At 39.4% G+C, this 16,223-nt stretch overlaps 1 protein-coding gene across 3 annotated transcripts in view; it reads left to right on the top strand.

Annotated features, from left to right (window-relative positions):
- Positions 1-16,223, top strand: part of LRRC69 (leucine rich repeat containing 69) — a 96,209-nt gene that overhangs the window by 29,875 nt on the left and 50,111 nt on the right. For all 3 annotated transcript variants that reach the window (XM_058668806.1, XM_004597243.3, XM_058668807.1), the window contains exons 4-5: positions 2,714-2,909; positions 4,658-4,729. In XM_058668806.1, coding sequence (XP_058524789.1) covers positions 2,714-2,909; positions 4,658-4,729 — 268 coding nt within the window. The remainder of the gene's footprint in view (positions 1-2,713; positions 2,910-4,657; positions 4,730-16,223) is intronic.

Raw genomic sequence — 16,223 nt, 5'->3', positions numbered from 1 at the left:
GATCATCTGTAGCTCCCACCATTGACCATGAGTACCAGAGCTAGGAGTGGGTCTGGCTGGACAGGTAGTGGCACCTACCAGCCTAAGTGTGAGCTAGATAGTGGGGTTGGTTGGGCTGAGCTATGCATCAACACCCAATGATGTGTATGAGAACTGAATGGCTTGCAGGGTCGACTGAACCATTCTGCTGCACATATCCCATCCTGGCTTCAACATCTGCCAGTGTGTTAAGGTTTAGCCTGATCTTGGCCGGTCTGTCTCCACCCCCTCCCCAAGCCAACCCATACCTGCTGAGAAATGGAGCAGCCCTGCCCCACCTGAGCAACACCCGGCCCTGACTCATGTGCTCACCAGCAGGATGACAGCACAGCTGGAAATTTTCCCAAGTTACCCCACCGTGTCAGGTCTCACACATGTCAGCAAGTGCTAGGCCCTTACCCAGCACAGTCTGCTCCCCAGTTTTTACCTTTGCGTGTGCTAGTGGATTATGTGGCCCAGCTTGCTACCCACCCAAATTTTGGGTGCATCTGTGGGTGCTGCAGCCTGGACCAGCTTGGCCTGTCTCAAGCTGCTGTACCTATGTGTGTCACAGAGTTCTGTAGTCATGACTTGCTCAGCCTGCATCCAGTCCTCAGGCAAACCCACTGGTGTGACAGTCTCACAGAGATAAGACCACAAATATCCCTCAGAATTTGCTCCCACACCCAGTTCTCTGATGTGTTGGTTAGTGTCATGGTTCAGCCTAACATGGCCCACCCCCTTCCCCAACACGCACTTGTGGGTACTGTCATCTAGCCCAGCCAGGCAGGCCCTCCATGCATGGCTTTCATGGGAGTCTTTAGTCAGTGGTATATAACAACAATCCTTAGCTCAGCTCTCCCACATGGGCAGGAATACTATTTTGGCTCTAAAAGGTCCTCTGATTTCCATGCGTCTAGCCACCTAGTCTCAGACTCGTGGTTTACCTGCAAATGCAGTAGCCAGGTTGATGGAAGTTTCCCAGAAGTCACTCCTCAGCTGTCATACTTGCCCTCAGGAGTCCTTCCCACACATATTCAAACCCACTTCTCTGAGAAATCTACAGCCTTCCATGCCCATGAGCATGCAGCTCCTTAAGCCCGTCTCCTGGCAGTGTGGCATGCCAGCCTGGGGTCCTGCCGGCCTGCCCAGGGCCCACACACAGTTGCTTCTTGGTCCCCAGATCCTGTCTGCTGGCCTGCCAAAGGGTTCCCCCCATATATCTTAAAAAAATAAAATTAAAAAATAGAATGAAAAACTTCGGATAGGCAACCATGCTGGCATAGTGGTTTAGTCAACACAAATTTAACACTACCCAGCCCAGGATGACCGTCAGCAATTGGGTCAGCAGTATAACATTTGACTAGTATAACACAATTGAAGCAGTTGATTATAGCTGGGGGAACCTTTTTGTTTTCTCAGTGCTAAATTTGGGGAACTATAGTTTCTAACATTGATTATGGCCAATTATAAATATGTTCTTTATGAATACTACTTTTTTTGATCTTTTCAAGAAATCATTGCTGACTTCAAATTTATATAAATCCTGTCTTACTCTACTAGCATATAATTTCAGGGCTTTTTTTGTATCTATGATCCATGTAGAAATAACAGCTCTGCATGGTGTGAAGTGACATTCCCTCATAAATTATCCAGTTGTTCCAGCACCATTTATTGGAAGACTATCCTTTCTTATTTGAACTACCTTGGCACCTGTGTCAAAAATAAATGGGCCATACGTGGATCATTTGGACTCTGTTCTGTCTCATCAGTCTATTCCCACATATCTTCAAGACCAATGCATCATAAACTGGGTGATTTGTAAATAACAGAAATTTATTTCTCACTGTTCTGAAAGTAGGAAGTCAAGAAAGAAGCTCCAGCGTGCATTGTGAGCTCACTTCCTGGCTCGGAGGATGGCACCTTCTCATGGCACCTTCATATGTTCTCTTGGATAAGGGCAATGATCCTACTTATGGGGGATCCACTCTTGCAGCCTAATAATCTCCAAGCATGTATATTGTATCTACTTCCTGCTTAGTGTCCTAACCAATTACAGTGGTGAATAGGTCTTAACATTTGAGTTTTGGGAGAACTCAAACCCTGAGACCACAGCGCTGTCAGTTTTTCTAATTCCATGTTACAGTGACTGTAATAGTTTCACTGCACACTTTGAGGTGGTTGAATGAGCCCTTTGGCTTTGGTCTTCTCTAGAATACGCAGGACAAGTCTAGGTCCTTCAAATTTCCGTATACAATATAAAGTTGATTGGTTAACTTTTTAAAAAGACATTTATTTTTATTGGAAAGTCAGAGATACAGAGAGGAGAAGAGACAGAGTGGTACATCTTATATCCACTGATTCATTCCTCCCACATGGGTACAGGTTTCCAAGGCCTTGGGCCATCCTCTACCTCCTTCCCAGGCCACAAGAAGGAATCGGGAGGGGAAGTGGAACCACTGGGACTTGAACCAGTGTCCATATGGGAACCTGGTGCATGCAAGGCGAGGACTGTAACCACTGCACTTCTGCACTTGGCCCGGGAAATGCTTTTTAAAGCCTGAATGATTTACAATAGTTATAAACACTTGAAGCAAGTCTCTGGTGAGCTACTAAAAATAAACAGATGATTTCTGAAAAGCCCTTTTTATAAAATGGGTTTTTAAAAAAATTCATATAATTTATTTCTTTTTAGGTTAAGAAGCCTTAAGTATATGAGTATAAATCATAACCAGCTAGCCAGCCTTCCTGCAGAACTTTGTTTGCTTGAGAACCTTTCTGAACTTCAGCTTAACTACAACAAGCTCGTTTGCATACCTGAGGAGATTAAATTATTGAAGAAGCTCCACAAACTTCTTTTGGTGAGGAACAACATTGAAACTTTCCCACCGGTAAGCAAAACATTTACTGTTTTAGGGGAACTCATTGTAATGTGAGCGGACATATCTGAACGTGAAATATCACTTTGATTTCTCTCAAATTAGATGTAGTTGGTTTCCACATTCTACAGCAGGAGATTCTAATTTGGTTACTCTACACAAGCCCATATGTAGTAAATGAAATTGCAAGATACTCATTTAAATGTGAATTTCAAGTAAGCAACACACAGTTTATTTTTTAGAATTAGTATGCTACAATTAATGCTTGGCCCATACGCAAAAATATTCCTTTCCTCAGATTTATGTGAGCATCATGTGTTTTATCTGGTATTTTTTTATAATATAATACGGATTCATTTTGGTTTTGGAATATGTGCTGAAGTTTTCCGTTTTCAGCTATGTCTGCTCTGTTTTTCTCCAACGTGTTCTGCCTGGGAGACTTATGTAGGTAGCGTCAGTGAGCTGCTTTGTCTGCTAGCTTCCTGTTGGACACAGCCAATGAGAGGCACAAGCAGGAATGAACGTATGTAAGGAGAGTGAGTCCTTGGCAGGCTCTTGTGTGTCCTCCCTGGCAGAGGGCTGTTGGCTGACTGACTGCATGCCTCCCTGAAATGCTGCTGTTACTTCAGGTATTCCTGTTAGAAAATAATCACTGCTTTCTTTTAGCCCTTGAGGAATAGGCAGGTAAAAATTCTCCCATGTTGCTAGCTTTTACAACCTTTGTGGAACTAGGCAATGGCTCACTGTTCTTGGTTGAGAGAACCTTATCATGTTTAAACCTGGCTAAGTGAGTCCTATACTACACTTTCATGCAAAGCATGCTTGTGATTAAATTTATGGCATCAAACATTTAGTGTGATTAAATCTATTATTGCTCTGTTCTGGTCTGTGGTACCTTTGGTACAGGTAGCTGGAACTGACTGTATTGGTGCTGTAACCCTCCTTGCAGATTCAAGAATATATTTGAGTGCTAAAAGTAAAGATGTTTAACTCTGTTAGAGCTTCCTGAATTTAACTTAGAACTATCTTTCATGTAATATCTAATGATATTCTATGGATTATGCTTTAGAAATGTTGCAATAATTAAAAGTGTTGAACATTTCAAAATGCAAGTTATATAATTTTATGTATCATAGTGAATACTAACGTTTAATTCAGTGCCTAGAATGTAGTTGACATTAAATATATTATATATAATGATATATAAGAATATATTTACATGATATATAATCATATATATATATATTAAAACAAGCGCCTTTTAGCACAGCATAACAGATATCTGTTGTTTTTGTCTGCTTTAGTGTTCATTGCTGCTGCTTTCTGTAGTGGCATTATGGTTTGGCTCTGTAAAATCCATCCTTCCCTAACTAGACAGTGAAGTTTTCTTAGTGATGGTGGATTTAACTGTCACCCATGCAGAAATTGAAGTACAAAGACACAGTAATTGTCACAGAGGAGATTTGAAGCTAGAAGTAGTCTAATTCATAGATACTGTGTTAAGGTGCCCTGGAGTGGTGAGGGAGAATGGAGCTTTCCAAAGTGTCTAGCTATTGAAGCAATTAAGGATCTCCATGGGCTATGGAACTGCATCATGAAAAATAAAGATTTAAGTCAAACCAAACCAAAGAATCAGCAAGGTATGCTGAAGGATTGTTCAGGCAGGAAAGATGGCCAGTTTCATCAATTCTGAACTCAAGATGCACTAAGGATTTTAGATACTAGATTTTTAAAAACATCTCTTTTGTTTTCTGACACAGGGACTTTGTGATCTCACAAAACTAAGAATCCTAGATGTAGCTGGAAATAATATTCAGGTATTTCCACCAAAAGTAAGTAGAATCAACTTTTATTATCATAGAAAAAAATGTATGCTCTTGGGAGTAGAAAAATACGAATGGCCAGTGAAACCTATAGTAAGTGGAACCTTGAGTTATTTAAACGACTCAAAACCTTGCTTTGTTCTAGAATCTCCAGGCTCTGCTCTCTTATTTCTTTCTTTGCATTTTGTACCCGATGAACTTGTTTGACATAAGTGAGCTCTGATTGCTCTCATAAATACTTGAATATATCAGTGATGATTAGCCTTTTCGGTAGCTATACACCTGGATTTCGTCAATTCAGACTTTTTGATTTATTATTTGCTAGACCACACAATTTTATCTTTTAAAATTCAGACAGACAACAAAAATGTATATTTTTCCCATTTGGAAAGAATTTTGGCCTTCTTTATTTCAAATAACTGGGAGATAGGAGCTAGGTTAGAACTTTTGAGAAAGAAAACATGCTTAAACATTCGGGGTTATGGTAAAAGTCCATTAACCCAGAAAGCACTCAATCAATGCTTGTCTATCCATTAATTATTATTTTGAATTGGTATGCACCAGGCTAAAGTTTTAATCCTTTCATACTAAAAGTGATTCAAATATGAAAAAATGAGTGTAAGTGTCAAATTCATGTTTAAAAGAACATATACAGTGTTTTTATCGTGGTGAAATACTCACAAGACAAAGTTTTCCTTTCTGATGTTGTTGCTTCCACAATACTATTATAACAGGGACCACAGGATAGAATAATTCAAATATGCCTTGATGTGAGACTATACGCTTCCTAAGAGAAGAAATAATTTTTTTCTATCTCTACACCATGGTATCTTGAACATCATCAAATCACGAAATATTTATCACATGAGTAAACCTACATGAACTTGGTAACCTAGATGGTTTTGGTAATTTAGAGTAATTTGGACAGTATCTGAGTTATTTTACCTTTATGGCATTAGTGTCATCAATTTATATAAACCGTTTGAAGTAAGGTAATGTGAATTCAACCGAGCTTTTATCTAATTAGTTAAAAATTAGAGCTCTGCGTATTTTAAAATGGGGCAACTGATGGGACAAATGACAAACATAAAGGAAGTGAGTGACACTAGACAATGTGGTCATTATCAGCAAAAGAGTAAGTTTCAATGTAAGGAAAAATAGTGAATTATGTTATGATTTTTTAGGAAGTAGAACAGTGTATTAACAAAGAATATGGCTTTGTAGTTTTAAACCTTATGATTTAAAGGGCTAATTTCCCATTTACTAAATTTGCAATTTCAGATTGCTTAAACTTTCAGAGTTGCTGCTTCTTAATTAGTAAATGGGTACATTAAATCTACTAACCTCAGGGAGCCATTAGGCATGGCAGCTTAAGTCATCATTTGTGACAGCCACATTCTGTATTGGAGTGCCTGGTTCCAGTCCTGCTACTCTACTTCCAGCCCAGCTTTCTGCTAAGGTACACCATGGAAAGCAGCAGATGTTGTGATTTTTATTGGGATCACATTGAATGTTTATATTGCTTTTGGTAATGTGGATATTATGAGTATGTTGGTGCTACTGATCCTGGAACATGGTCAATTTCTCCATCTTTTAATGTTTTCTTCTATTTCTTTTTTCAGTATTTTTGTGACATTCCTCATAGATGTCTTCCCTGTTTTTGGTTAGGTTTATTTCAAGGATTTTTAAGATTCTTCTCCACTATTTAAAAAAAACTTTCATTACAAGTTATTTCTCAGTTATGGAGTTATTTGTGTATAGTAGCGTTATCAATTTATTTTCATTAATTTTGTATCATGCTACCTTATCAAACTCTTTCATGAATTCCAATAGTCTCTTGATTAACTGTTTTGGTTCTCCTATGTAGACAATCATGCCATCTGCACATAAGAATATTTTTAATTTCTCGTTTCTGATTTGAATTTCTTTAATTTCTTTTTCTTGCCTAGGAGCTCTGGTAAGGACCTCTAATACTATACTGAATAGCAGTGATGAAAATGGACATCCTTGACTAATTCCAGATCTTAGCAGAAAAGCTTCCAGTCTTTCCCAACCATATGATGTTTTCTTTCTTTTTTTTATACTGATCTGATTGTGACGTAGAATGTTCCATCTAGGCCTACCTTGCTTAATGCTCTTAACAGGAAGTGGATTTTATCAAGTGCTTCTCTGCATCATATCCGTCTATAGTACACTGTCTCTGTCGTGTCTATCTGTAGTTGGTATTAAGATAATGTCGGCTTCATAGAAAGTGTTTGGAAGGATTGCCTTGCTTTCTATGGTGTGAAACAACTAGTGGAAGATTGTTGTAAGCTTTTCTTGAAACATTTTGTAGAGTTCAAGAGTAAGCTCTCCAGGACCAGGACTTTTCTTTGTTAGGAGAGATTTAATTACCAATTAAATCTCTTTCCCGGTTTTAGGGGTAAATTACAATTGCCTCTTGATTCAATATTGTTTGATTGCAAGAGCCAAAAATTTATCCGTTTCTTCTAGGTCTTATGATTTGTTGGAGTATAGTTGTTCACAACAGTTTCTGATTATTCTACGTATGTCTGAGATATTTGTTGCTTATTTTGATGTGTGACATTGGTAGGGGTCAGGGCCATGAATCTACCTTGTTCCCATACTTGACTGCTTGGGCTCGTCCATGCTGCAGGACCCACCTCTCTCTGGTTGGGTTCCTTGTGAACTCCTCTTTCCACCCGGCTGCCAGCGGAGCTCTGATCATCACTGGGGCATCAGTTTACTGCATCGGTTAAGTGCAGCTGCTTCCCAGAGTCTGTGGGTCTCCAGCTGTCTCTGCTGTCGGCTTCTTCTCTGCTATTTCCCAGGACTGTGTCCTGCCTCTCTGCTTCACCCTGGCCAATGCTTCTCTGTTAAAGCCTGTCCTCATCCTGTTGCACCATCTTGAAACCTCCTCCAAGTTTTCAAAAGGTATTCAAAATAGAAAAATCACTAGTTTGATTTGGTTTGAGAGGATTTTACAGGGTATCGTGCAGAGGCACAGCAAGCTAAGCCACCACCTCAACAGACATTTGCATCCCATATCTGAATGTGTGCTGATATCTTAGACACACCTCTTTTGATCCAGCTCACTGTTAATGTGCTTGGGAAGGCAGCAGAACATGGCCTCTGCGTTCAGATCCCTGCCATCCATGTGGGAGGCTTGGATGGAGTTCCTGGCTTCACACTGTCCCAGCCCTAATCACTGAAGCTAGGTCAGGAATGAATCCGCAAATGGAAGATCTGTTTCTGTCTCTCCCTTTCTCTATGTCAGCCTCTCTTTCAGAGAAATAGTCTTTAATGAATTCAATGTATAATGTCAGTACATTTTCAGCTTCTCGGGTAAATTATTTGAATATTCAATTTTTGCCTGAGTTGTTTCAGATGATTCGTTTTGATACTATTCAATGCATCTTCAAGGATGAACAGGTATTGTTACAGTATTTTTAAGAACCATTGCTTTCTTTCTATCCATTTAGGTGTCTTCTCATTATATATCCATTTTAAGTATCATTGTTTTATTATAGAGAAACTCATTTGCCAAATAAATTAAAAAAAAATAAGTACAGAAATTGTAAAATGAAGAGTGCCTGTAAACTTACTTCCCAGAGGTAAACATGTTTATTATTTTCTTCAGACAGGCCTTTTTATGTTTATGCACTGAAAATAATAAAATTGGAAGTGTATTTATAGAAGTATGCAGGCTTCTTTTTCACTTAACATATATTGAGTACTTTTTTAGTTTGTGACTTTTAATGACTAGGTATTAGCATAGCTTCATTAGCTCTCTTAATTTATTGCTGAACTGGACTTGGATTTTGAATGAACAGATCTTTGAGGAAAAGATGAAGTAAAGTATATTTTCCTTTGCATTCTTCTTTGGGAGAATAACGTTTTGGAAATCCAGCTGAAAGTGGGCAATGGGCAATTCTTAGTTGTCTTAGCTAGTTTTCTGGGAAGCAGTGATGTTGGATATATTATCTCCCTAGCACTGCTGTCCAAAGTACCACAAATAGGGGCTACCAAAAGGTGTTTCTGGTTTCTGTTTTGGAAGGATACCAGTCCTTGTGGCCATCTTAGCCCATATGCTTCCTCAGGTTTAATTTTATCTGCCAAGACCCTTTCCCAATCAGGTTACATTCCGTGTTTCTGTGTGACATAAATCTTGAAGGATCCTACTCAACCCATTATTCCTTCATGTAATATTGTGCTTCAGTACTGTCTTAAGCATCTGCTCTGTGGCCAAGTATTAGGCCTGAATATGGGAAGAATTGTGACCCTCGGTGAATTCCCAGGAGGCAAGTGAATAAACACGTATGTTGCCCTATCAGAACTTTCAAATTTGTATTGAAAAAAATCTCTAGAAATTTAAGTGAGCCCAGTAGAGTTAATAAAAAAAACAGCAAATGCAGAAATTTAAAATCAGAAAAATGAAAGGACTCAGCATTGGCCACTGGCTAATCGAACTTCACCCGCTCTATGGCCCAGCCTGCTTTGCAAATCCATATGTCTGAGACTGAAAAAGTAGGCAAGTTGAAACTGAAGAATACAAAATCACAAGAAGAAAAATCCACTGCATTCAGAAGAAATGATGATAGGAGACACAAGCAGGTGCATGAGACATGTGGCGATGTACATTGTACATTTTACAAGCATTGTGTTTTTATTTTACCTCATTTAGCTGTTTAACTTTGTAAGATGCAAAGTTGTATCGAATTCAAGTGATGGTGCTACCCCTTTCACATCAAAGAAGGGAGAATTTCTGAAGATGACGACTAGGCCTGGTTTTTGTCTGCTAGATGCTCTGTAGGCTGTAAAAGGCAGTTTGTTCTGAGTGTCTTTTTTGTTGCTGTTCAAATAATTTAAATTATTGGGATGCACAGTTTAAAATAGGTAAATCAAATTTGAAAACTTGAAAGGGAAAAATTGAATGAATCAACACTAGTTAGCTAATTAGGAAAATAAACCGGGGCAGGAAGGTACTAATGTTATTGTTACAGTAAAAATATAAAGGGGGCAAACTGAACAGTTGCATTCAAAATGTTTAGACTTACTTATTTATCTGTGAAAATTTTACAAATAGAGTGAGAGCGAGAGAGAGGGAAAGAGAGAACCTTCCATCTGTTGCTTCACTTTGATGGCTGCCATCTGAGGTTAGGTGAAAGCAAAGCCAGGAACCAAGGGCTTCTTGTACTTCTCCCGTGCGTGTGTGGCGGTGCCAACAATTAGGCCATCCTCTGTGGCTTTTCACAAGCCACTATCAGGGAGCGAGATGGCAAGTGGAGCTTCTGGGAATGCCACAGTGTGAGGCCCCATCTTCATAGTTTTTGACCATGGGGTGAACATGTTATTTACTACTGAAAAGTCTGTTAGACAACATTTTTCTAGCTCCTCATCCCCTGAGGGGCCCAGTTACTTTTCAAAGTGCAATTATTTGAAGAAAAAGTTGACTTGACAAAACGGAACAATATTTTAATGAGCATTGCCAGGAGCAGTATGACGTTTGTCCTTGATCTGCAGCTTATAGCAAAATATCACACATAGAATGTTGCAGATCCCATTTCGGTAGCATTCGGGCTCAGAATCTGCTGTTAGTAATTTAAGACCCTGAATATTAATCTGAACTTTTCCTATCAATAAATGGCATTACATGTAAATTTTATGGACCTGCATTTTGCAATTGTTACTAGTTTGCCAATTTGAAAAAGCAATTTTATGTTGGTTTAATATTTTATGATTCTTTGTAGAAGACAAATTTGTTACCTTTCTTCCCATTTGAAATAAGGGTACTGAGCCTCCAGGGAAGTAATTTGACTGCAAGAATTGTTCTCCAGGCCGGCACCATGGCTCGGTTGGTTAATCCTCTGTGGCCCCTGCATCACATATGGGGTGCCTGTCGGTGTGCTGGCTGCTCCGCTTGCGTCCAGCTGCCTGCTTGTGGCCTGGGAAAGCAGTGAAGCTTGGCTCAAAGTCCCGAGACTCTGAATCTACGTGGGAGATTCGAAGCAGGCTCCTGGCTCTGGGTTGGATCAGCTCTGGCTCTTGAGGCCATTAGAGGAGTGAACCAGGAAATGGAAAATCTTTCTCTCTTTTTCTCTGAAAATCTGCCTTCACAATAACAATGATTCAATCTTACAAAAAGAGAAGAAAATGTTACAAAAAAGTTGCCTATGACTAATTATCCTTCCTTTTCTCCTCCTCCTTCTTCTTAATTTACTTTTAAAAATGCATTTATTTTTATTTAATTTAGAAATGCATTTACTTTTAAAAAATGCATTTATTTTATTGTTTTATTATACAGTTCCATAAGCCTGTGGGCTCTGGGGTTTCTCTTCTCCCCTGCCTGCTACCGACTTCCCCTACATTATTACAATAGTATAGTGCTTTATAAGCAGTCATAAGTCCATCATTCTGGGATGACTTCTTAGAACCCAAAGGGCTGGCCCCATCCCCAGAGTTCCTGAGTCAGGAAGGAGGCTGGGGAGCCTCCTAGAATTTGCTCATCAGCGGATGCTGATGTTACAAGTTTGGAGACCACAGTTGGAGAACCACTGAGCCAAATTATATAGGGCAGTGCTGAAGCTTGACCTTGAACTCAAGATTTCAGGCTGCAGGCTCAAGATTCCTCCTAGCCACTGACCTATAACCAAGGATGTGCAAGTGGGAGTAGTTTCAGGTCTTTATAGTGCACAGTGATTCTTGTTCTCCTCATGCTCTCTGCCCTGATAGCTCTGTTCCTTACTTACATTCTGCTCTGTTCCCTTGGTTAGGTGACAGAACTGAACCAATAAACTATGTCCTTCAAGTGGATCTTTCTCTGGATCTTCACCTTTAATTCTGTTTATTCATTTATCTATTTTAAAAAATATTTTAGAAATTGTTTTTGGAGGGCAGAGTTATAAGGAGAGAATTTGAGGGACAGAGAGGGGGAGAGAGAGGAGTAGAGAGACTTACCATCCTCTGGTTCACTTGTCAACTGGCTGTATCAGCCAGTACTGGGCCAAACTGAATGCAGGAGTCAACAGATTCACCCAGGTTTCTCATGTATGTGTGCAGGGGCTCAAGCATGTGGCACGTCTCATGCTGCTTTTCCAGGCTCATTGGCAGGGAGCAGAATCTGAAGTGGAGCAGCTGGAAGTGGAACCAGCACCTTTATGGGAAATCGGCATTGCAGGCAGTAGATTAACACACCATGACACACGGTCACCCCCTCCCTGTTTAATATCTGTCCTATCTAACTCTTTACTCCCGTTCTCAATGTGGCTTACTTGGTTTCAATTGCCATACTGAATTTTTCTCAAAATAGAAACATTTGTTACGGAATACCTTTACTCTGAGGTCCTTTACCCAGCATGCCATATGCTACTCATTCTGATCTCCCTCTTTTCTGCGATATTTTTAGCTAAATGAGTTATCTATGTCTTATTTTAATATTCTGTGCTTAATACAAAGTGATGAAAGTTATTTTTTTAAATGGCATGACCAAATGAACTCACCTGGCTTGATGAAATAGAATGATTTTTATATATGAACAGTGGTGCACCCAAAATACACACACACACACACACACACACACACACACACACATTCCCAGGGCTACCATTTGGCTTGGGCTTGGGTATATTTCTGTGAAACTAAGCACTTGAAGCATTCCTCTAACAAAGTTCAACATGTCATGTTTGTGATCAAATGTATCCTTAAGTGATCCAGAAAGTGCAATCCAATTGTGGGAAAGGATTTCCTTGGGAAAGTGGAATTCTGTTGTTTGCCTTGTATCAAAACTTCTATGAAAACTTTCAAAACTCTTTTGCAAGATGTCTACAAAATAGACTTTAAGTTTAGAAATGATACACTAGGAAATATCCATCAAGCCAAGGCCAAACCGTCTCTAAATATCTACGCATTCTGATGCTTTGGTTTGAAGTAGCCACTTTGTCCAACTAGCCATGGGAAATTGTTGTCTGCCTCATCTTCTTTCCTGTTTGGTTCTGAGCAGCAACATTTGAGATCTACTTTATTCTTGTTTCTTTGTGAATAGTTTATTTTCTGACTTGGATATGAAAGAAAACTGTACCCTATCCTTGAAGCTTATTAAATGCATTTCTGGCATTTGGCCTTGATTTGAAAATAGTGTGTTTTTCTTTGGTTGTCAGTGCCACCATCATCAGCTCAGTTTATTAGAAGATATACATTTAAAATAGCATTTGCAGACCTTAAGAAATGGGACTTAAGCCAGTGCTTTCCTAATAAAAACCTCCTGTGGTTTTATGTAAGTGATGTAAGCTTAGCTAATATAGAATTAGTGAGTTCCAAAACTTTACTAAATGCTTCTCATGTCACTTGTTTTATGAGAATGAGATCAGGCTTTCTGCTGTTTCTTATTTGGGGGTGGGTGAAGAAGAGGATGTTGAATCATATGCTATTGCTTTTTACACTGCTCTGAATCTAAATTGCATGGGACATTTTGAACCAAAAAGTATAGACAAAAATCTACAAACTCTTACCCTGGGTACAAACTAATTTAAACCTAGTTTAAAGGTTGAGCGCCCTGTTAAGTTAGGGATAGAAGTAATGGTTTTGATAGCTTTGTAATAACTTTGATAGCTTAAGTAATCTGAGTTCTGACTTTCCATCTGCGGGTGATGGGTGAACAGACTTGGGGAGATCATTCTGCCAGCAGAGTATCTAGTAAAAGTGATTCAGGAAAGACAAGGGATACCTTGACTATCTTCAATATGCACATTGTAATTTAAGCAAGACCCTCCTCATTTTCAATAAGTAAGGAGGTCAGAGTCACTTACTTACAAAATTAGAGTCAGAACTTCTGTCTTTCCTGTGTTGTGGTAAAAGTAGAGTTCAGATAATTTCAAAATGTTATCCTTCTGAGAATAAATCTTACAAAGTGAGAAATATTTTAAGGGGAGGCTGTTACTGAAATCTGTTAATGGTCCAGCACAATGATTCAACTGGCTAATCCTTCACCTCTAAGCTCTGGCATCCCATTTCGGTGCTGGTTTGCATGCTGGATGCTCTGCTTCCAATCCAGCTCTCCAGTTGTGGCCTGGGAAAGCAGTAGTGGATGGCCCAAAGCCTTGGGACCCTGAGACAACATGAAACACCTGGAAAAAACTTCTGGCTCATTGCTTCGGGCTGGCTGAATTCCAGCCATTGCGAGAATGAACCAGCAGATGGAAGATCTCTCTCTGGGTCTCCTTCTCTCTGTAAAAAATCTGCCTTTCTAATAAAAATAAATCAATCTTAAAAAATCTGTTAATGTGTCTGTTGTGCAGGCCGTTTAAGCAGTGAATTCATTGACATGATTAACTTTCACTACATTTTCCTAAACGTCCCGATCTAAACTCTGTGTAGGAAGAAATTTTTTTCTTTTCATTCATGTGTCAAATATCTAAAATAGGCTGGTGTAGAGTAGTCACCCAATACATTCTTGCACAGATGGATGAATTGATGGTTAAATATGGATTTTATATAACAAACAGGACTGCTTTGCTATTTCTGAAAAGTTGAATCTGTTGGCAAAAGTTAGGAAAAAGTTCATCTAAGGCAGTTGTTTTCAACCAGGGATAATTTTGCTTCTCTGAATATTTGGTAATGTCTGGAGGAGTTAATATTAAGAAGTGGTACCAATATTTCTGGTGAGTGATGACCAGAGATCCTGCTGAACATTTTATAATGCATTGAATAGTCCTTATAACAAAGTGTTGGAATGGTCAGGTCCAAGTTGTCAATGTGCAGTGGAGAAATCCTGAATGGAGTGATTCGCTATTTATTTCTTTGTATTTTTTTCAGGCCTAATCAACTCCTTCCTATAAACTTGATTTGTTCAGTTTGTTCTACACTCATTTTCCTCATTTCTTGCCTTTTTTTGGGAAATGATTGAATAGTTTATAATTTTATTTTTAAATTCTTGAAAACAGGATCTTATCCAGTTTTATACTGTTCATTTCATTGGCTACCCTACAATTAAGAGAAAAAAAAAACCTTCTTTGCTTTGTGAGAATTATTAACCAGTACTGATAACCTCCTCTTAGTGGAAGGATTTTGAATCATTTCACTCACCTCCATTCTTAAATATTTATATTGCATATTATAATTCTTGTGTTTTAGAAAGTTCTGTGATGTTTTAGCAGATGACGTTCAATTCAGTGTGGCCCCAGGGTTACCATGGTCACTGTTGCTTATTTCTTCCTGTGTGGCTCATCTTCCTGTGGTGATCGTCCTGCATTTGCTTCCAGCTCAAAATATATTCTGCAAGTCACCTACTGACACAAAGGTCAATCTCTACCTCTGCCTCAGTTTCATTAGATCAAAACTATATTGTTCAATAATATTTTAAAAACACATTGATCTATAATAAAAGCACAGACAGAAATATATGTATAGATTTCCTATTCACTTGTTCACTCCCCAGATGTCCACAGTAATAAGAGGCTAGAGTCAGAAACTCAACCTTAATCCCCCACATGGTGGCAGAGACCCGAATGTTGGAGCTATCATCTACTTCTACCTTCCTAGGGCATACATGAAGAGTAACTTTTACTAGATATTTCATTCTAAATTGACAATATTATGTTTGCCACATTGAAAATTTGAGTCTGCCAAATTAGGAAATAGGTTGAGGACATTTTGGAGAAGCAGCGAGGGTATAATCCTGCGAAATAGGAGAGGGCTGGCTGATGGACAGAGGGACACTTAGAGAAACACAGACATGGGGAAACAGCAGGGACAGCGGAGCAACCCTGCAACAGATACCCCAGTAGCAATCAGAGCTCTACTCGCAGTCAGATGGGAAGAGAAAAATCACAGGGAATGCAGGAGGTGAATATAGCCATAGACTTGTTGGTTTTGGTGATTTTTTAAACTGATTGTGAGCAGAAGCAGTGTGGTAGAATCTTACCAGATGGGTGTGGGAAGGGGGTGGATTTCATAGCCACAACCTCTGCCAGTGCCTTCTTGGGAATCATTTTGATGTCTGCAGAAGGCCCCTGAAGGGACAACAAGTCAGGGTAGAACTCACTTCCGGCTCAATGTATTGCACTAGTCCCACCAGGAAAATAATACCAACTTGGTATTCCACAAGTCCCATCCAAAATAGTTACCAATTGCACTCAGACCTAATTGCCAATAGATTGTGGTGAGAAGAGAAAAGAAAAGAAAAAAAATCAGTGTGATGGCTGCTGTTGACAGCCCTGTGTTCTCTTTTAAAGTCACAGCTAGTGTCTCCCTCATTCAAGGTTCTGCTAGAGCCATGAGCAGGAGAAGGATTGAGCAGACAATGTTGTGATCATAGCACTGGGTAACAGGGTGCAGAAAGTGGTGACCCAGGAACCAAGGCTGCAAGGAATGTGGCAGAAGTGTAGTAGGGAGCCCAGGACTGGAATTTGCTGAAAGGAGTGCTGTGAGTGATGCAGATGAAGAACTGGGCGATGAATGGAGTCAATAATGTTGATGGGTAGACCTGAGAATGACACAGCTCAAAAAC

The sequence above is a fragment of the Ochotona princeps genome, chromosome 9 (assembly GCF_030435755.1).
Source record: "Ochotona princeps isolate mOchPri1 chromosome 9, mOchPri1.hap1, whole genome shotgun sequence".
NCBI classification, from domain to species: Eukaryota; Metazoa; Chordata; class Mammalia; order Lagomorpha; family Ochotonidae; genus Ochotona; species Ochotona princeps.
Note: the sequence above shows the minus strand (reverse complement) of the source record. Positions and strands in the feature narration are given on the sequence as shown.